Consider the following 21,072-nt stretch of genomic DNA (forward strand, 5'->3'; position numbering starts at 1 on the left):
TAATTTAAAAAAGCAAGTGACAAAAAGAGATCCTAAATCAAGTGTTAGCAAACTTAACACGGACCACAGTCAAAGAATCATACACTGTTGTCACGCAGAGTGTGTCTCAGAACGCAGGTTAGAAACGATATAATTAACGATACTAATACCCGGAAGACAAAAGCCTAGCAGCCTCAGCAGATTCTCACACACACACACACACACACACACACACACACACACACGCAGGCTGCTGAAGGCACTTCTGTCACCTGTGGGACCCAGACGGCAGGGCCTGTTCTCACAGGTGTCCTTCCAGGTTGGGCTACATCAGGCACGTGACAGAGTAAAGTAGGAGGGCTGGCTGGGGCCAGGGGGTGGGGGTGCTGCCTGTCGCACAGTCTGCCAGACCCTCCCCCCGCCCTCCCTCCTGGCTCGACCCCCATCTGCCCACCCAGGACCAGAGAACCCTGCCCTCTGTTCACATGCCAATGCCCAGAGATATTTCACCTGTTTTAAAACCCACTTGATCATTTGACCTTCCACTGAACCCGCCCTTCCAGACCCAATCAGGGGTTTCTGGAGCCACAGGACCCATCTCGGTGAGGGCTGCCAGCCCGGGAAGGTGGCCTGGGACCCTCGAAGAGCTGTGCTTAAAGCAGTGGGAGTAGAAGGATGCACTGGCCAGGGATGCAGGAAGCCCACAGGCCAAGGAGGAGGATGCTGCCTAAAAGGACCTGCTGGTAAAGGAGGCAGAGCCTGCACCCTTTAGATCAGGCTGTAGCTCAGAGGCAGCTGTGGGAAGAGTGGACGACACCTTTATCCCTGTCCCTGGCCGGTCCCAGACCCGGCGTCAGGCGTCCCCACACCCTCCTTATTCCCACCCTCAAATCCCAGGGCTTCCGGTGACCAGGCCTGGGAGAAGTTGGCAGGGGCGGGAGGGGACATGACAAAGCAGAGCCCTTTACAGCCAAGAGAGAAAGTCAGAAGCTTGGGTCCTCCGCTTCCCTGATGCTCCCTCTGTCCCTTCCACAGGGCACTGCACTCGTCACAGCAGCTTTTCATCGGCACACGCGGGTCCAGGGGGCCCTCGGTGTGACTATGCACTTCCAAACACTCAACAGCAAAATGTCCCGGAGACTAGAGCTGTTCTTTTCTTTTCTTTTCTTTTCTTTTTTTTTGGCCACCTCATAGCGGCATGTGGAAGTCGTGGCCCAGGAATCCAACCAGCACCATGGCAGCAACTCGAGCCCCAACAGTGACAATGCCAGATCCTTAAAATCTAGTGAGCTGCGTGGGAACTCCCTAGAGTTGTTCTTATTGCGCTGAAGCAAGACTGAATCCTTCAGCTCCGGGAACTGGAAGAAGCACGTGGTTCTCTCACAAACCCTCAAAGAGCCCCTGAAAGGATGTTTAAAAAGTCATAAGAGGGAGTTCCTACCATGGCACAGCGGGTGAAGAATCTCATTGCAGTGGCTCAGGTTGGAGCAGGTACAAACATCAGGTTAAAGGATCCAGCACTGTGGCAGCTGTGTCTTGGATTCAGTCCCTGGCATGGGAACTTCCATATGTTTTGGGTACAGCCAAAAAATTAAGAAATAAATAAGTTTAAAAAAAAAGGATATGGGAGTTTCTGTTTTGGCTCAGCGGGTTATGAACCCAACTAGTGTCCATAAGGATATGGGTTCAATGTCTGGCCTCACTCAATGGGTTAAGAATTCAGCATTGCTTTGAGCTGTGGTGTGGGTCACAGATGTGGCTCAGATCTGCCATGGCTATGGCTGTGGCATAGGCTGGCAGCTGTAGCTCCAATTCAACCCATAGCCTGGGAACTTTCACATGCCACAAGTACGGCCCTCAAAAGCAAAAATAAAAATAAATAAAAAATAAAAAGTCATAAGAAAAGCTAAATCAAAGCAGTATAAAAACAAGAAGGTGCTTCAGTAGGACCCTGCATAGGTTTATTAAATAGAGAAGCAGATGGAATCAGATTAGTGTGTAAGTTGGAATGAGACATCCAATGCATAAAAATAAAACAGCTTAGTCTTTTATTCAGGAAATCAAATGGCTGACATCAAGGAGCAGGCCTTATCTGGTGTCTGAAAAACAGGTTACTTGCTGGTGGGAAGTTTATGAAAATGCACACTGATGATATCAAGGTTGTAGAGCAATGTTTCTCATTCACACCACAAGATTAAATCAAGCTGCCAAAATAAATACATAAATAACCAGATAATAATGTGTGACATTTTTAAATTTGGAAATAAGTTGATTAAAGGCCAAAAAAAAAAAAACAGACTGGAAATGGCAGAAGATTGGAATGCAGTATGAAAGATAAAAATCAAGAAGATCTCTTAGAGAAAAGAGCAAAGGTTAAACATAAGGAAAATAAGAGAAAGATTAAGAGATAGGAAGGCTAGTTCCAGAAGCTCTGACATCCCACAGGCATCACAAAAGTAAAGCCCATAAAGATGAAAAAGTTTTTAAAATAGTACAAAGACATTTCCTGAGCAAGCCCTCAAACCAAAAGGCTCGGCGAGCCCCAATCACAGAAAGTAAATTAATATACAAGCCTAGAAACATAAACATGACGTTTGAGAACAAGACTGGAAAGAAAAACCAAAAGCTCCTGCAGAGTTAAAAAATATAGATTAAAAACAAATGAAAAATGACCTCAGACTCTCATCAGGAATTCTGGACACCACCAAAAATGGAAACACGTCTTTGATGTTTGGAAGAAACAACTATTTAAAACCAGAATTCTATACCCAGCCAAACTATCATCAACTGTAATTGTAAAGTCCACGTATTTTTTGGGCATACAAGAGATGTTTTTTTCCCACTGGTCTTTTCTTTTTATGGCTGCACCTGTGGCATATGTAAGTTCCTGGGCTAAGGGTTGAATTGGAGATGCAGCTGCAAGCCTGCACCACAGTCACAGCAACATAGGATCTGAGCCTCATCTGTGACCTACACCAGAACCTGTGGCAATGCTGGATCCTTAACACATGGAGAGAAGCAAGGGGTCAAACCAGCATCCTCATGGACACTATGTCAGGTTTTTAACCTGTTGAGCCACAATGGGAACTCCCTTACAAGAGGTCTTAAAATGCAAAACCTACCAACATATAGGAAAAAGTCCAATCTTTTACCAGAGCAAAAGGAACATGGAAAAAAATCCAGAGTACATGATGAAATGGAACAAAGAGACATCTGACTGTGTCACAGAAGCAAAGGAGAAAGTTCACAGCCAGCCACTCTGGCGGCATTGACACTCTAAGCACCCTGCTTAGAGGGGCTCAGGTGACTGGAGGGCAGGGGGGGCACTCAGCTTCAGCTAACCAGTCCTCTGCATGCTGTATTCTGCAAGATGTGCAAGTTTCACTTTTTGTTCTACTTTAAAGGCTTACATGTAAATTGGAAAATATTTAAAGCACCTCAAGGACAGGAGCTATGGAACTACAATGCATCACTTTGCCTATAAACCTCTGCTCAGCATGACCTTGCCTCAAATATTTTTCCAAACTTTTCTGGAACCAAACAAAGGAAGGCTGGGGAAACAACCTGCAACTCAGGATATTCACACTCACGAGTCTAATGAGTGAAAACTGTTGCCAAAAATACGCCACCACTAATGAGGGGCTCCTGCACCTGCTCTCAGCCCCAACGCTTCCTGCTGGGACAACACAGCGGATATAAAAGGCCTGGCATCACAGAGCACCTCACACACACTCACACATACTCACACACACTCACACCTCCTCCAGCCCCACCGCCTCCACCATGGCCGCCTCCACCCTGTCCGGCTGCTCCAGCGACCTGAGCTATGGCAGCCACGTCTGCCTGCCCGGTCCCTGTCACCCCTGCACCGGCTCCTCCTGGCAGTGGGATGACTGTCCAGAGAGCTACTGTGAGGCCCCCTGCTGCACCCCCACGCCCCGCCTGGCCCTCGTCTGCACCCCAGCGAGCTGTGAGCCCAGCCCCTGCCTGTCAGGCTGCACCAGCTCCTGCACCTCCTCCCCCTGCCAGCCGGCCTGCTGTGTGCCCATCTGCTGCAGGCCCGTCTGCTGCAGGCCTGTCTGTTGCACACCCGTGTGCTGCACACCTGTGTGCTGTGAGGCCTCCCCCTGCTCAGACTCCTGCTGCCAGCAGTCGAGCTGCCAGTCGTCCTGCTGCACCTCCTCCCCCTGCCAACAGGCCTGCTGTGTGCCCGTCTGCTGCAGGCCCGTCTGTTGCACACCTGTGTGCTGCACACCCGTGTGCTGCGAGGCCTCCCCCTGCTCGGCCACCTCGTGCTGCCAGCCCTGCCCCTGCCCCTGCCCCTCATCCTGCTGCAGACCCTCGTCCTCTGTGTCCCTCCTCTGCCGGCCCGTGTGCCGCCCCGCCTGCTGCGTGCCCGTCTCCTCCTGTGGGGCCCCCGCCTCCTGCTGCCAGCCCAGCTGCTGCCGCCCGGCCTCCTGCGTGTCCCTGCTCTGCCGCCCCACATGCTCCCGCCCCGCCTGCTGCGTGCCCGCCTCGGCCTGTGAGTCCTGCTGCTGACCAGGCCCGTCCCCCCAGGGCCAGCCAGGCTCAGGTACCTCAGCAGAAGAGCTGAGCTCAGAGACACCAGCCTTTAGTGTCCTCCAAGAGTTTAACCTCACAAAGGACACCCACAGGCCATCTCCTTTTGTCACCAGGAAGGTCTCAAGGGTCTTCTCAGCAGTTGCTGCCATGGCCATCCCAGAACCTAAGCTCAGGCCTGAGTCATCACAGCAGGTCGTCCCTCTGGGCTTTGCCCCTCGTCCGGCTCCAGCCCTTCTCCCATCACCCTCCTGGCCTGATTAACGCGCCCTCTTGACTGCACCTGCTTCTTCGAACGTCATCCCTCCTGATCTGAGCGGGGTCCTGGCCGCCTCAGGGGAGGGTGCATACGATGACCTCCAGGACTCAGACAGCACCTCCCACGGCCTTCCGTGGGGAGAGAACCAGGAAGACCCGGAGTCTGGGCCTGGCAGGACCCTCCAGCCTGTGCCCTGGGCCATATCCCTCCCTCCCCTCTGGGTAGCCATGGTCTGCCCTCCCTGGTAGGGCCTGGGGGAGTTTAGCAGCATTTCCTCAGCTCCTAGGTGCTGCCTACCAAAGGTGGCCAGCAGAAGAACAGCACAAAGATCCCCCAGAAGAATCCTTACCTTCCCAGGACCCCACCTGCTACCCTTCCATCAACCACAGCATCCTCATCAGGCTGCTCCCAGCAGTGGGCCAGGCCCAGCAGGGAGACCACAGCAGAGCCACTCCTGCTGGATGCAGGCTTCATGCTCGGGGACCCCATCCACCTGCCTGAGGCATTCTCAGAGCTGCGTGGTGGCCCAGGGGCTAACCCCCCCTTCCCCATGACCCTCCCCACAGCAGCTCACAGAGTCTGGTCAGCCTTGCCACGTTAAGGCTCTTCCCCATGCCCACACCCCTCTTACTCGTTCTTGAGCCCCCACAATAAATCCCTAGCACATCTATCCCCGCTTCTTGGCATAGTTTCTTGGAAAACCCAAACTGGCTCATGCATCCTCGTTTTAGTGTGGAAAGAAAGGAAGGAGGGAGAGAGAGGTGGGGGGAGGAAAGAAAGGGAGGGAGGAAGGGAGGGAAGGAAGAAAAGAGGGCGGGAGGGAGGAAATGGCCAGTTAAGCTATGATCCAATACTAGGGCAACACCCTTACATGGGACAGTCACACCAGCCTCCAGCTGCCTTTAAATTGCTTCCATCCATCCCAAGGAATTCTGGCAAAATTTGCACCTTGATTTGCATGTATCTCAATTTACAACTTAGTGGCTTCGTCTACCTGCTACTTGTGTGTATCAGCTTTTCTTAGGACCTGGAGAGATCTTGGTTACTTATGTATTCATTTACAATAACTCCACCAACAGTAAACATCAGCTCCATCCAGGGAGAAATGACAGCATTCCTCTGAGCCTCTTAAACAAGACACAACTTGAAAGGCCAATGTGCTTTCAAAATAGACTGTGCTAAGTTAAAAGTGTGTACCATAAACCTTAAAATGCAAAACAAAATGCACAAAAATACAAAACAAAGAGCTGTGCTAGTAAGCCAACAAAAGAAAAAAATATGGAATCATGAAGAGAGTCAACAAATCCAAAAAGAAAGCAGAAGAAGAAGAAATGGGGGGAAAGGCGTGGGACAAATACAGAGCATTATCACACTAAACATAGGTGGTATACATACTCCAGCTAAAAGACAGAGACTGGTAGATGGAGTTTTGGGGGTTTGTTTATGTTTTCGTTTTCTGCTTTGTTTTGTTTGCTTTTTAGGGCCGCACCCACAGCATATGAAGATTCTCAGGCTAGGGGTCTAATCTGAGCTGTAGCTGCCAGCCTACACTACAGCCACAGCAATGCGGGATCCGAGCCACGTCTGCAACCTACACCACAGCTCTTGGCAACACTGGATCCTAAACCCACTGAGCAAGGTCAGGGATTGAACCCACAACCTCATGGTTCCTAGTCAGATGTGTTAACCATCAAGCCATGATGGGAACTCCTGTTTATGTTTTTTTAAAGACTCAACTTTATGCTGCCTGTGCAAAATGCAGTTTAAATATAAGATGGAAATAGGTTAAAAGTGAAAAGATAGAAAAAGATATATCATGCTAACATTAATCAAAAGAAAGCTGCAGCAGTTATATTAATACCATAAAAATAGATCTCAGATCAAAGAGTATTGCCAGGATCCTTTCATAAAGACAAAAGAATCAGTGGATCCTAAGTGTTTATGTACTTAATAGGAGACCTTTAAAATGTAAGAATCAGGTGTTCCCATTATGGCTCAGCAGTAACGAACCCAACTAGTATCCAGGAGGACTCTGGTTCAATCCCTGAGCCCACTTAGTGGGTTAAGGATCTGGCATTGCCATGAGCTGCAGGTCATAGATGAGGCTTGCATCCAGCATTGCAGTGACCATGGCACAGGACAGCAGCTGCAGCTCCAAATGGACCCCTAGCCTGGGAACTTCCATGTGCTGCTCATTAGCCCTAAAAAGCGAAAAAAAAAAAAAAGAATCAAAAGCTGATTGACCTGTACTGAGAAATAGACACATTCATTCTTATAGCCTCAGAGTTGAATAATTCTCTTTCAAGAACACTCCAACCTCCAACAGAATAATCTTTCCTTTTAAGTTAAGACAAAACACGTATCAAGATAGGCCACATTTGTGGAGACAGACCATATTCTGGCACAAATGAACCTACCTACAAACCAGAAAAAGACTCACATACGTGAAGAACAGACTTGGGGTTGCCAAGGGGGCGGGGGGAGGGAGTGGGATGGACGGAGAGTTTACAGTGAGTTGATGCAAATGATTATGTACAGAATGGATAAGCAACGAGATCCTGCTGTGTAGCACAGGGAACTCTATCCAGTCTCTTGGAATAGACACGACAGAAGATACTATAAGAAAGGGAGTGTATGTGTATATATATATATATATATATATGACTAGGTCCCTTTGCTGTACAGCAGAAATTGATGCAACATTTTAAATCAACTAGGTTTTAATAATTTTAAAAAGACAAAAAATATAGGCCATATTTGGGACTATAAAGCAAGTTTCAACAAAATTGAAAAAATTCAAATCACAAAGCAGGTATTTTCTGACCACAATGGAATTAAATTAGAAAGCTAGTAACAGAAAGATCTCGTAAAATCCTCAACGATTTAGAAATGAAATAGACTTCTAAATAACCCATAAATTAAAAAACGGAGAAAAGAGGAAATCAGAAAATATTCTGAACTCTATGAAAGAGAAAACACAACATATCACAATTTGTGAGGTGCTGCAGGACTAAGGGGGAAATCTGTAGCACTGAATTCCTTACTGGAGAAGAAGGACATTCTTAAATACGTGACCTCCGCTTCCACCTTGAGAAACTAGAAGGTGAATTAAACTCAAAGAAGGAAGACCTAACAAAGATCAGGGGTAGAAAATCAAAATAGAAAACAGACATAAAGGAGAAAATCAAATAAACCAAAAGCCATTTCCTTGAGAGATGGATAAAACGGATACACCCTTAGCCACACCGACCGGCGGGATCGAGGGTGAGAGACGCGGAGGTCCCGCTACGGCACAGTGGGTTAAGAACCCAACTGCAATGGCTCAGGTTGCCGTGGACTCACAGGCTCGATCCCAGACCAGTGCGATGGGTGAAAGGATCCAGCACTGCCACAGCTCTGGCAGAGTCACGGGTGCAGCTCAGACTCGGTCCCCGGCCTGGGAACTTCCATCGGCTGCAGGCGCAGCCATAAAGGAAGAAAAAAAAGAAAAAAGGAAATGACAGGTGTGACATCACTAGAGATCCCACAGATGCTGAAAGTATAGTAAGGGAACATTTTGGACGTTTTTATGCCCATAAATTTGACAACCTAAGTGAAATGGGCAAACTCCTTGAAAGATATAAACTACCAAAACTCACTCAAGAAGAAATAGATCTGTCGAATAGCCCTATTTCCATCAAAGAAATTGAATTTGTAGTTAAAAACCTTCCCACAACCCACCTGTCCATCAACAGGTGAGTGGTTAAATGGAAAAACACCTACACCTTGGAGTCTCACTCCGCAATCAAAAAGAGCAATCTATTGACACACCACAGCTTGAGTGGATTTCAAGGGAATTGTGTGGCGTGAAAAAAGTCAGTCTCAAATCAACATACTGGAGTTCCCGTCGTGGCGCAGTGGTTAACGGATCCGACTGGGAACCATGAGGCTGCGGGTTCGGTCCCTGGCCTCGCTCCATGGATTAAGGCTCCCTCGTCCTCCGTGTCCCTCCTCTGCCGGCCCGTGTGCTGCCCCGCCTGCTGCGTGCCTGTCTCCTCCTGCGGGGCCCCCGCCTCCTGCTGCCAGCCCAGCTGCTGCCGCCTGGCCTCCTGCGTGTCCCTGCTCTGCCGTCCCACCTGCTTCTGACCGGCTGGACTGTCTGCCCCTCCAAGCTGCTGTCTGATCCTGAGCACAACTGTTTCTCAGGAGCCCCTGGAGCCCCTCTACTGGCACAAGAAACCCCCCTCCCTGTCAGTGAACACCCAGAGGGGATTTGAACATGCCCTACCCCACACATCCCTCAGCAAGGGGGTTCTCAAGGGTCCCGGGAGCCTCCTCGGCAGAGTTGGTTGCTTGCATCTCATGTGACAAAAGTCAGCTGCTCTCATTAATAAACTGTCTGTGTCAGGAAATATGGACCCGTGTCTGCTTCGTCCCCCTCCCCCCAGCCGCTTGGCCACCCCATATCCGGGCTGTGGGTGCTCTCCTGCTGCTGCCAGGCAATACAGATTCTGAAATCTGAGTTAAAAGCAGCTGAGAGACCCCTGGACCTGAAAGCGGGTGCCATCTGCGTGCTCCGTGTCCCTGTAGGACACTTTCCAGAGTCCCGGGGAAGCACCCCTGGAGGAGCAGTTGAGGAGGAGGCCCTGGAGGAGAGGCGTCGCATATGCGCTGTGAGCATCACCCACTCACGTTTATTACACTTTTGATGCTAGACCACTGAACTGGCACAGCCTGTGCCAGCCAATGTGGGCACCTCGTGGATGACCCAGAAGGTCAGGCTGGGGATGCGAGCAGTCCAGTCCCTCTGCCTGGCTGGCTGGGACTGAGCTGCTCTGCTGTGACACCTTCTAGTTGGGTCTGGAAGGTGTGAAGAGAGCAATGTCTGGGCTACCTTGTAGGAGTTCAGAGAGCCGGCTGCTCTGACCCCACACACAGGGGAAGGGTCCCGCTGGCCTGGGCTCAGAAGCAGGAAGGGACGCCACCAGGGACAGGTCTGCAGCCCAGGGTAGCTAAGGAGGGCTGGCAGCTCCTGGAGGATAGACGGGAAGGGGCCACACACAAGGGACCAGCAGATCATGAGCAGGTGTATGGCTGGCTTGCAGCTCACAGACATGCAGCAAGTCACCTGGCATTGGCTGGGCACACAGCAAATGGCCTGGCAGGAGCTGGCACACAGCAGGACACCTGGCAGGACACAGCAGGCTGGCTGGCAGCCCGAGGAACAGCTGGTGTGGCACATGGTGGCCTGGGGCTGGGCTGGGCTGGGTCAGGGCTGAGGACTGGGCTGGTCTGGAAGCTTCTTCTCTGAGGTGGCCTATAAACCTGGGCCGTGGCGTCCTGGCATCGAGGCCGGGTGGGTGACTTCCTCGGGGCTGCCTGGTGTCCCTCCTCCTCTTCCCCTCTTGGGGCCTCTTCCTGGAGTTTCTGGTCACAGTGACTCAGTTCAGGAAGCGCCTTCTCTGCTGGAGCATCACAGTGACCCGTGGCCCTGAGATTTCAGGAATCAGAGCCTGGGCTGGGTGGTGAGGGGCCGTCAGGTGGGGAAGGAGCCCCACATCATGATTTTCAAGGTCCCCCCAACTTTAAACTCCCTGTGTCCATCTGCACGAGCACCGTCACATTCACCACACCAGTGCCCCCGTTTTCACGTGGAAGCTCAATGATCCAGAAGATCCTCCTTCAGGTTGGGCTCCTCACTGGGAGCTGTGGCCCCGCTACCACCACAGTCACAGTGGGCTTCCAGCTTTGTGCCAGTGCCCAGCTACGCATTTTATGCGGACTCTGGTGACAGGCTGTCAGTCCTGCCACTATTTAAGGGGCAGAGGATGCCCTGCTTGCACAGATATGGAGTCAAAAAGACTTGGAAGGATCCCATCACGCACGCATGTTCACACCACTGCAAATGGAGATGCAGCGTTGAGGCTGCTCTGTCTCACACTGGGATCCTCAGTCCCTACATCATGTGCCTGATGGTGCTGGGCCTGAGGGGATGTCTGAGGGTCTTGGATCTGTAAATCAAATTTGGTAAGAAACTCTTGGATCTGTAAGTTGTAATTTTAAAATCAAATTTGGGGATTTTCTCCATTATTTTTTCAAAATATTCTTAGGGTTCAGAGTCATTCTCTTCTCATGCTTGGGTGGAAATTACTCACATCTTAGCTTTTCTGATGGTCTCCTAGGCCCTCTTCATTTTTCTTAACCCCATCTCCCTCCTCTGCAGATTGAGTACTTTCTACTCATGTGTCTTCAAGTTCACTGACTCTTCCATCAGCCCAGGGTGTGCTGCCTGGTCCTCAGGCTCCAGGATCTGAATCTGTCCACCTGCATCCACCCCCCAGCACCTTAAGCTGTGGGATTTCCTGCTGCTCCTGGAACGTGATTGTTTCTACAGCAGTGTCCACACACACACACCCTCTGCATGGAGCACCACGCCTGTCCACCTGCATCCCCACCCTAACACCTTAAGCTGTGGGATTTCTTGCCACTCCTGGAACATGCCTCTTTTTGCAGCAGTGTCCACACACACACACACACACCTCAGCTGCCACGACCCTGCACTGCACCCAGTACTGGCTCAGCATCAACTCCCCACAGAGGCCCCCAGACCACCCACCAGCACCCCCTTTGATCTGCTGAAACTGCTTTGCTTCAGGCCTCAGCCCCTCTGGAATTAGTTAATGCACTAGTCTTTCATTCACACATCTATTCACTGCCCTGGAAGGTTCATGAGACTGGGACGTCTCTATTGACAGCTCATAGTATAATCTGTTGCATGCACAAATCAGTTCTTGTACAGATTATAAGTCAGGAGCGGGGAAGCTTTCTGTAAAGGGCAGAGTAAGAATCTCAGGCTTTGCTGTCATGCAGTCTCTCTCACAATGACTCAGCCTTACTGGGAAAAACAGCCTGAAACAAACTAAATGCACAGGGCTGGCTGTGCCCCCAGAGAACCTGCTTTCCACACAGGCAGTGGGACAGATTCGCCCCCACAGATGGCAGTTTGCAGACTCCTGCTTTAATGTTTTCCTGCACAAGATAAAAACTCAGAAAACATGATTGCCTCCAAGTCTTCACTGATGGCACGAGATATAAAGGAAGGAAAAGATCCAGTCTTCAGAGTCAATCCACAGCTGCTCCATGTGCAACAGTGGCCTGGAGAAGCAATACAAACCCCACAGAAACCCAAACCAGAACATCCTGTTTATGGAGGGGGAACCGGCCTCAAGCCAAACTAATTGATGGTGGAGCACAGCACAGGAAAACGCATCCTGGGATAATAAGATGTTGGGGAGGCGTGATGGCAACAGCCATGAGGAAGTCACCAGGTGTGCTTCTGCATTGCTGGGACGCCCACTGCCTGGGTATAAAGGCTGCCCTGGGAGGAAGCCTGCAGACATCACCGCCCTCCTGCAGACACCAGCTCACCCACACACCACCATGAGCTACACCAGCTGTTCCTCGGGCTGCCAGACTGCCTGCTATGTGCCCAGCTCCTGCCAGCCATCCTCCTGCACATCCAGCTCCTGCCAGGCATCCTGTGTGCCCGTGAGCTACAGGAAAGTTGTATGTGTTCCCGTGAGCTGCAGGCCGGCTGTGTGCGTGGCCCCCTCCTGCCAGTCCTCTGGGTGCCTGCCTGTGAGCTGCAAGCCGGTCGTGTGGGTGGCCCCGTCCTGCCAGTCCTCTGGGTTCTGCCAGCCCCTCCGCCCCAGCCTGGTCTGCAGACCCCTCTCCTGTAGCACCCCTTCCTGCTTTTGACCACAAGCCTCCTCCCAGCTGCTCCCAGCACAGGCGGTTTTCACCTGTGCCCCTCCGGGAGCTGGTCCTCCGTGGGCCTCCAGGTTCTGCACGTGGCAAATGAAAAGCAACATCAACCAACCCTCTGAACTCGGGTGGAATGAGACAGGATGATCTGGATCCTTCCCTGAACTGGTTCATCCCTTCTGGGAAGCCCTGGGTCCCAGGGTCCTTCCTTGTCTCCAGCAGGAAGCCATACCCCACCTGGGCCAAATAAATCATGTTTCTCCATGCAGTAGTCTCTTCCTGTCTTGCTTTCCTTTCTCAGGTCTGTGTTACTGGGGACTTTGGGCTGGTCCCCCTTCAGTGGTCCCTGTCCCCAGAGGCTCATGGGAAGGTGGGAGGCTTTGGGTGTAGGGAGTGGCCCATGACCACTCAGGTGCAGGTGGCGGGGCAGTGAGTCTCCTTGTTTCCATGGCTGGTCTGGCTTTCCCTCAGATGTTGAGTCCTGCCCTGGGGACTGAGGGCTTCCCCACCTTGTGGGAAGATGCCCTGTTTACTGGGCCACCAGAGTTGAGTCCAGTGAGTTAGCTTGGGACTCCTCAGGATGTCAGGTTGCAGGAGTAGGGTCACTCTGGTCCTCAGCCTGTGGCTCACTTTCATCGCTGGTCCACATATGACTCATTTTGAATTGATCAATGAATGATCCATTATTGGTTCTTACAACAACACCCCAGGAATGCGCTCCCCACCATGGAAAGCAAATAAATAAGATAAATCATACTTTCTCAATGCAGACTGTCCCTCTATTTCATCTTCACATATTTTTGAAGTTTTCTTCTTAAAGGTGTATATAAATCGTAAGCACAGCAGACCCTCCTCCAAGAGCCCCCTTCTTGATGGCTCAGCTGAAGGTGGAGGGTCCTTGCTGGGTGGTGGTGGGGGGAGGGTGTGTCACCCTGTCTGCCACTAGAGAGTCACACTGTGGATGGGGAGGGACTTCCGTTCCCTCTGAGGGGGGGATGGGAAACAGACCTGGACCCTGGGTCCCCCTGGTACCTAAAGGATGGCTGCCCAGAAAAGACCAGAAACACTCACCCGAACCCACCACTCATCCAAGCAGAGTCCTGCCATCCCAGGGAGAAGAGGCAGGAAGTCTGAGACCCTCATCTTACCCTCCAAGCCCCAGGCACACAGGCCTGCCAAGGCTGACCTGGATGAAGACCAGAGAGCCATTCTGCATCCCAACTCCAGCCTGGCTGGCACAGCTGCCTGAGCAGCTCTGGTCTCCACTGGGGAAAGGCAGACATGTGTAAAGGTCCCTTCCATGTGCCAGGCATGCAGGGGCTGCTGAAAACATAGGACAGAGTGAAACCACAGTGTCTTCCAGCCCTCATCCCGAGCACAAGGTGCTGACAGCTCCCCACAAGGAACCTGAATTTGCTAGTACCCTGAAGGCCCTCAAATAACAAAACCCAAACCAAGGTCAACATCTGAGAAGGTTGATTCAAACCTCCTCACACACTGATGACCTGACACCCATCCCCAGGAAGAAACATTGTTAATGTCCATTTAAATTCTCCTTTTTGGAGAGTTCCCATCATAGTGCAGTGGAAATGAATCCAACTAGGAACCATGAGGTCGCAGGTTCAATCCCTGGCTTTGTTCACTGGGTTAAGGATCTGGCATTGCCATGAGCTGTGGTGTAGGTCGCAGACACGGCTTGGATCCCACATTGCTGTGGCTGTGGTGTAGGCTGGCAGCAACAGCTCTGATTGGAAACCCTATCCTGGGAACCTCCATATGCCACGGGTGTGGGCCTAAAAAGAAAAAAGACCAAAAAAATTCGCTTTTTAAATTATAGTTGATTTATAATGCTGTACTAATTTATGCTGTATGCAAAATGACTTAGTCATACGTATATATATACATTCTTTTTTTAATTATTTTCCATCATGGTCTAACCCAGGAGATTGGATATAGTTCCCTGTGCTATACAGGACCTCATTGCTTATCCATTATAAATGTAATGGTTTGCACCTGCTCTCCCCAAACTCCTGCCCATCCCAGTCCCTCTTCCCTTCCCCTTGGCAACTGCAAGTCTGGTCTCTACGATGTCCATTTAAATTCACACATGATATCTGAGATTCAACAAAACTTAAAAGATATACAAAAAAGCAGAGGAAAATCAATCCATATTGTCAAGAGAAAAAGCAATGAATACAAGTAGACTCAAAGAGACCCAGATGTTGGAACTGTCAGACTGAAATGAGAAAATAACCATGACTAATGTGTTAAAGTTTTGTATGTAGAACAGGGACCCTGCATATGAACAGACGGGGAATTACTGCAGAGATGGAAATTACAGGAAAGAGTCAAACACAAAGCCATCTTTCTGAAAGTAAGCCTTTCGTGGGTACTGAAAGTATAATTGAAGTGTCTGAGCAGATGAAAAATGTTACGCTTAATGAAGATAAACCCAAAGAAACCAAGTCTGAAGAGACTCTGGATGAGGTCCACCAAAATAAACAAAAGTGTTCTTCGAAAAGGAGATAAAACCAACTTTCCCTTAAAGGGAGATATTATTCACTGTGGTAACAGGAACACTACAAGACAGGACTGTCTTTGATACTAACATTCAAACAAGTTCAAAGAAGAAACATGCCGAGCCTTTGAGTTTTAAGGTTGGAACAGGCAAAGTTACCAGAGGATGGGAGGAAGCACTCCTGACTTAGGAGGGAAGGCTCGACTGGAGATGAACCAGGACGGGCTTATGGAAAGGGAGGACAGCCGACGCCAAAATGCCACCCAACGCAAAACCTGTTCCTGAAGTGGAATGAGAGGGTATTGACTGAGACGGTAAACAACAGCAACAGTAAAACTGGCCTTGAAAAAATGTATGTATAAACATACATGCACCACACAACAGAAACTCAAAATATATGAAGTGAACATTGGCAGAAAGGAGGTGAGAGGTAGAGGGTTCTGCAGTCATAGCTAAAGCCTTCAATAGCCTATTTTCAATAAGAGACAAAACACCTAGACAGATCCATAAGGAAAGAGAGGACTTGAACAACACTCTAAATCAACCAGTCACAACAAACACATACAGAACCCTCTGCCCATCAACAGCACAGTAAACACTCTCCAAGAAGAGGGAACCCTCCCATGCTATGGGTGGGGGAGGTAAATTGGTGATGCCACTATGAAAAACTATGGAGGCACCTCAAAAAAGTAAAACTAGAGCTGCCATGTGATCCAGCAATCCCACTCCCAGGTATATATCTGGAGAAAACTATAATTCAAAAAGATACGTGCACCCCTATGTTCATAGCAGCACTACTCACAATAGCCAAGACACATAGGCAACTACATGTCCACTGACAGGTGAATGGATAAAGAAGATGTGATACACACACACACACACACACAATGAAATATTACACAGCCATAAAAAATAATGAAATTATGCCATTTGCAGCAACGTGGGTGGACCTAGAGATTATCATGGTAAGTGAAGTAAGTCAGACAAAGACAAATACCATACAATATCACTTACATGTGGAATCTAAAATATGACACAAATGAAGTTATTTACAAAGCAGAAAGAGACTCGCAGACATAGAGAACAGACTTGTGGTTGCTACAGTTGGGGGTGTATGGGTGGGAGAGGGATAGAGTGGGATTGTGAGGTTAGCAGATGCAAACTACCATATATAGAATGGATAAATAACAAAGTCCTACTGTACAGCACAAGGACTTACATTCAATATCTTGTGATAAACCATAATGGAAAAGACTATTTTTTAAAAAGAATGTGTATATGTGCATGTGTGTGTGTAACTGAATCACTTGGAGTTCCCATCATGGTGCAGCAGAAATGAATCTGACTAGCATCCATGAGGATGTGGGTTCAATCCCTGGCCTCGCTCAGTGGGTTAAGGATGCAGCATTGCTGTGAGCTGTGGTGTAGGTCACAGACATGGCTTAAATCCCGAGTTGCTATGGCTGTGGTGTAGCCAGCAGCTACAGCTCCAATTCAACCCCTAGCCTGGGAACCTCCATATGCCACAGGTCTGGCCCTAAAAAGAAAAGATGAAAAAGAAAAGAAACACTTTGCTATACATCAGAAAATTAACACAACATTGCAAATCAACAATATTTCAATTTAAAAATTAAGTAAATAAATAAACACTCTCCAGGGCAAACCATACTTTAGGCCACAAAACAAGCCTCAATGGATTTCAAAAGGATGAAACCATACAAAGGTTCTTTTCCACCCAACAGTGGAGTAAAGCTAGACCTCGATATCAGAAGGAAACTAGAAAATTCACAGTATGTCAAAATTAAACAACATACTCTTTTTTAAATGTGAGTCAAAACAAAAATCACAGGAAATTAGAAAATACTAATGATGAATTAAAATTAAAACACAATATATCAAAACCTATGGGATGCAGTGAGGGCTGTTCTCAGAGGGGATTTAAGGCTATAAAGGCCATATTTAGAGAAAGATGATTGCTTCATGGTCTTTAGCTAAGATCAAGTGTTAAAGAAGAATGATCTCAAGTCAATAAATTAACTTTACAACTTGATGAACTAGAAAAAGAAGAGCAAAGTAAACCCAAAGACAGAATAAGGAAGGAAATAAGGATTAGAGTGAAAATAAATGATACAGAGGTAGAAACACAGCAGAGAATTAACAAAACTGAAGGTTGATTCCTTGAAAAGATATATAAAATTGACTAGCAAAGAAAAAAAAAAAGAGAGAAGGGTGCAATAACCAAATTCAGAAATGAAAATAGAGGTATCACCATGAATCTTAGAGAAATAAAATGGATTATAAAAGAATACTATAGAGAATTGTGTGCCAACAAATTAGATAACCTAAATGAAATGGGAATTTTTCCATAAGTATGCAGATTATCTAAACTGACTAAAAAATAACAGAAAATCTCAAAAGACCTACAAGTAAAGATATTTAATTACTAATCAATAACTTCCCAGAAAAGGAAAGCCCGAGACCAGATAGCTTCACTGATGAATTCTACCTACAGGTAAAGACTTAACACCAAACTTTCTCAGACTCTCCAAAAAAGCTAACTCATTTTATGATGTCAGCATTGCCCAGAAGTGAAGAAAATGACAGACCAGTATGCTGTATGAACTTAGATGCAAAAAATCCTCAACAAATTACTAGCAAGCACACTCCAAGAGCATATTAAAACGGTCAGATACCATGGCCAAGTGGGATTTATACCAGGAAGGCAAGGTTGGCACAACATTTATTTTTTAAAAAATCAACCAATGTAATATTCTACATTAACAGAATGAAATAAAAAAACACACATAATCTCAACTGAGGCAGAAAAGGATTTTGACAATAGCTGATACAATTTCATGAAAGAAAAAAAAAACCACTCAGAAAACTAGGAATAGAAGGGGAATTCCTCAACACTATAAAAGGAACATATGAAAAATTCACAGCTAACCTAACATTCAATGTGTCCTTCATGGGTGCATGGACTCAGGAGGAAATAAGACACCAAAATAAAGGGAATATTAAAATAGGACAAAATACGATAATGATTCAACTTGGGCTTGAGAAGTAGGGGACATAATGGAGGAGTCCCGCTAGAGGCTCCGAGGGGAGCTGTCAGGAGCTGCTGGCACTCTGGGCCCCACCCGCAGGACAGGCTCCACCCACAGGACTGGTTCCAAGGTACTGGGCACCACCCCTGAGGCTGGACCCCGGGTCTGGGTCCGGGGATCCCCTGGGCTCTAACCTCTCGGGAGTTTCACGAGTGGACTCACCTGTCATGGGACCATGACAGGTATCCTTAGGACCTGCTCCAACAACAAGGAAACAGGCTCTGCTGGACTCTCGTGATGCAGCAACACACCCCCTCCGAGCTGTATAAAAGCGCTAATCACCAAGAAACACACACACACTCCCGAACACTCACACACACTCACACCTCCTCCAGCCCCACCGTCCCCACCATGGCCGCCTCCACCCTGTCCGGCTGCTCCAGCAACCTGAGCTACGGTAGCCGGGTCTGCCTGCCCGGTTCCTGTCACCCCTGCACCGGCTCCTCCTGGCAGTGGGACGACTGTCCAGAGAGCTGCTGCGAGCCCCCCTGCTGCGCCCCCAGCGGCTGCACCCCCGCGCCCCGCCTGGCCCTGGTCTGCACCCCAGCGAGCTGTGAGCCCAGCCCCTGCCTGTCAGGCTGCACCAGCTCCTGCACCTCCTCCCCCTGCCAGCCGGCCTGCTGTGCGCCCGTCTGCTGCAGGCCTGTCTGCTGCAGGCCCGTCTGTTGCACGCCTGTCTGTTGCACACCTGTGTGCTGCACACCTGTGTGCTGTGAGGCCTCCCCCTGCTCAGACTCCTGCTGTCAGCAGTCGAGCTGCCAGTCGTCCTGCTGCACCTCCTCCCCCTGCCAACAGGCCTGCTGTGTGCCCGTCTGCTGCAGGCCTGTGTGCTGCTCGCCCGTGTGCTGCGAGGCCTCCCCCTGCTCGGCCGCCTCGTGCTGCCAGCCCTGCCCCTGCCCCTCGTCCTGCTGCAGACCCTCGTCCTCCGTGTCCCTCCTCTGCCGGCCCGTGTGCCGCCCCGCCTGCTGCGTGCCCGTCTCCTCCTGCGGGGCCCCCGCCTCCTGCTGCCAGCCCAGCTGCTGCCGCCCGGCCTCCTGCGTGTCCCTGCTCTGCCGCCCCGCGTGCTCCCGCCCCGCCTGCTGCGTGCCCGCCTCGGCCTGCGAGTCCTGCTGCTGACCGGGCCCGTCCCCCCAGGGCCAGCCGGGCACTGCAGGGGCCCTCACCTCTACCACGGCTGCCCCCCAGCTGCCTTCAGGGTTTTCCCTAGGAGCTGAGCTGCGTGGACAGCCCCTTCCCCTCTCAGCCCAGGAGGGGGTCCCGCCACACTCGGGATGACCCTGCCCCCAGCCAGGGCCCCTCCCCCGAGGGTCGAGGTGCTCAGGCTTGGGGACCTTCCCCCACTCAGGCCTCAGTGGCATCAGCTCCGAAGCTGCTTGGACACGTAATAAACAGCCTGCGTTTAGTGGTGCTTTGCTCTCTTCCTGTCGTTTCTAGTAGAATTGCCAGCCTGTCCCCCCAGAGGGGCCTCGCTGCCCTGCTGTCCCCGGCCACACTGGCCCCTCTCGGGGTCCAGCTCCTGTCAGGGACTCGGCATCTCCCTAAGACAAAGGGGTCCTGGCAGACACGGGGTTCGGGGCTCCCCAGGCAGAGGGGACGGGGTCCCTGCTCAGGGAGGGTGCAGAGCCTGCTCAGCCAGCTCTCCTACCCACCTTCCCTCTCTGGCGCCGGGCGCCCCCTCTGCCTGGAGCCCCCGCTCCGACCAGTGTCCCCGGGTTTTTTCTACGATAAACCAGAGTGGGCCTCGGGCTGCCTGCAACCCCCAGGGGAGAGCCTCCTCACAGCTCTCAGGGGCCCCATTTCCCGCCCGGTCCCTCCTCCACCCCAACGCCTGTGTCGCTGACCCTGCCCTCAGCTTGGTCCCCGAAGGCCCCACTGCTAAGGCTATCGTCACCCTTGGCCCTTCTCCTCTGACCCCGGCCCTGCAGAGCTTGGCCCTCCGCTCCGGACGCATCCCTCTGCTCGGCCTCACTCCTCTGAGGTCCCGGGCCCTCACCCTGCCCTCCGCCACCCCCTTGCTCTGAAGTGGGACTTCCTGATGCGTCTTGGGGCCTTTCCTGGGCTCCAGGCCACCAGCCTTCTAAGGTCCCCCGCGCCATCAGCACAAAGGCCCGGGCATGGGCAGCGGAGTCGGGGCAGAGAGGAGGCGGCCGGCTGAGCTGCGCAGGGCAGGGCCGGGCCTTTGCCTGCACGGGGGTCCCCACGCTCCCCCGCCCGGAGCCTGTGCGGGAGGAGGAGAGAGTGGCCAGTCAAATCCCAGTAAGACCCGCCGCTCCTGGGAAGCGTTTATAGGCTCAGGCACCCGATCCCCACATAACCCTGCGATGCCCTGTCTTGGTCAGGGGAGGCGGAGGCCCGGAGGGTGGACTGGCAAGGTCACTGGCGCCACGTGAGGCGGTGCGGTGCGCGGAGCCGGGAGGAGAAGTGCAGGTGCAGCCAGGACGGAGACGGGGGATGGGGTGCGGACAGCGCCTCCTGGACCCCGCCCGCGACCTCGGGAGGGAAAGGGCCGCGCACAGAGTGCAACCCCGATGGAGAATCTTGACCCAGGAGACCGCCAGGGTGCACCGGGGCCCGAAATGCCTTCGTGGGGTCCGTCCCCATGACCGGAAAGCAGAGAGCCCTTCTTCTTTTTCACACAGACGAGGAGGTGAGGTGACCACAGGTAGAGACCGGGGGTGGCGGCCACAAGCCGCGGATGCCCGGAGCCACAGAAGCTGGCAGAGGCAGGAAGGACCCCCTCCAGCCGCCCGACACCTGACCTCGGAACCACGAGAGACTCGATTTCTGTTGTTTTTCATCTTCCATGTGATCAAGCGCGGGGTCGTTTGTTACAGCAGCCACAGGAAGCCGGTACGTATGTTTACGACAAACAGCTGCATCACTTCTAAGCATCCTGGTTTAAAACG

At 51.0% G+C, this 21,072-nt stretch overlaps 4 protein-coding genes across 4 annotated transcripts in view; 3 read left to right on the forward strand and 1 right to left on the reverse strand.

Annotated features, from left to right (window-relative positions):
• Positions 1–21,072, reverse strand: part of TSPEAR (thrombospondin type laminin G domain and EAR repeats) — a 126,646-nt gene that overhangs the window by 95,468 nt on the left and 10,106 nt on the right. The window lies entirely within an intron of this gene.
• On the forward strand, positions 3,027–5,468 carry LOC102160031 (keratin-associated protein 10-12-like). Its single transcript, XM_021071516.1, has one exon. It carries the CDS (start codon positions 3,763–3,765, stop codon positions 4,516–4,518), a length of 756 nt encoding a protein of 251 aa, XP_020927175.1. The 5' UTR covers positions 3,027–3,762; the 3' UTR covers positions 4,519–5,468.
• On the forward strand, positions 12,016–12,809 carry LOC106508044 (keratin-associated protein 12-1-like). The gene has a single exon (XM_013990222.2). It carries the CDS (start codon positions 12,062–12,064, stop codon positions 12,533–12,535), a length of 474 nt encoding a protein of 157 aa, XP_013845676.2. The 5' UTR covers positions 12,016–12,061; the 3' UTR covers positions 12,536–12,809.
• On the forward strand, positions 18,207–19,571 carry LOC100623597 (keratin-associated protein 10-12). Its single transcript, XM_003359004.3, has one exon. The coding sequence runs from the start codon at positions 18,404–18,406 to the stop codon at positions 19,280–19,282; it is 879 nt and encodes a 292-aa protein (XP_003359052.2). The 5' UTR covers positions 18,207–18,403; the 3' UTR covers positions 19,283–19,571.

The sequence above is a fragment of the Sus scrofa genome, chromosome 13 (assembly GCF_000003025.6).
Source record: "Sus scrofa isolate TJ Tabasco breed Duroc chromosome 13, Sscrofa11.1, whole genome shotgun sequence".
NCBI classification, from domain to species: domain Eukaryota; kingdom Metazoa; phylum Chordata; class Mammalia; order Artiodactyla; family Suidae; genus Sus; species Sus scrofa.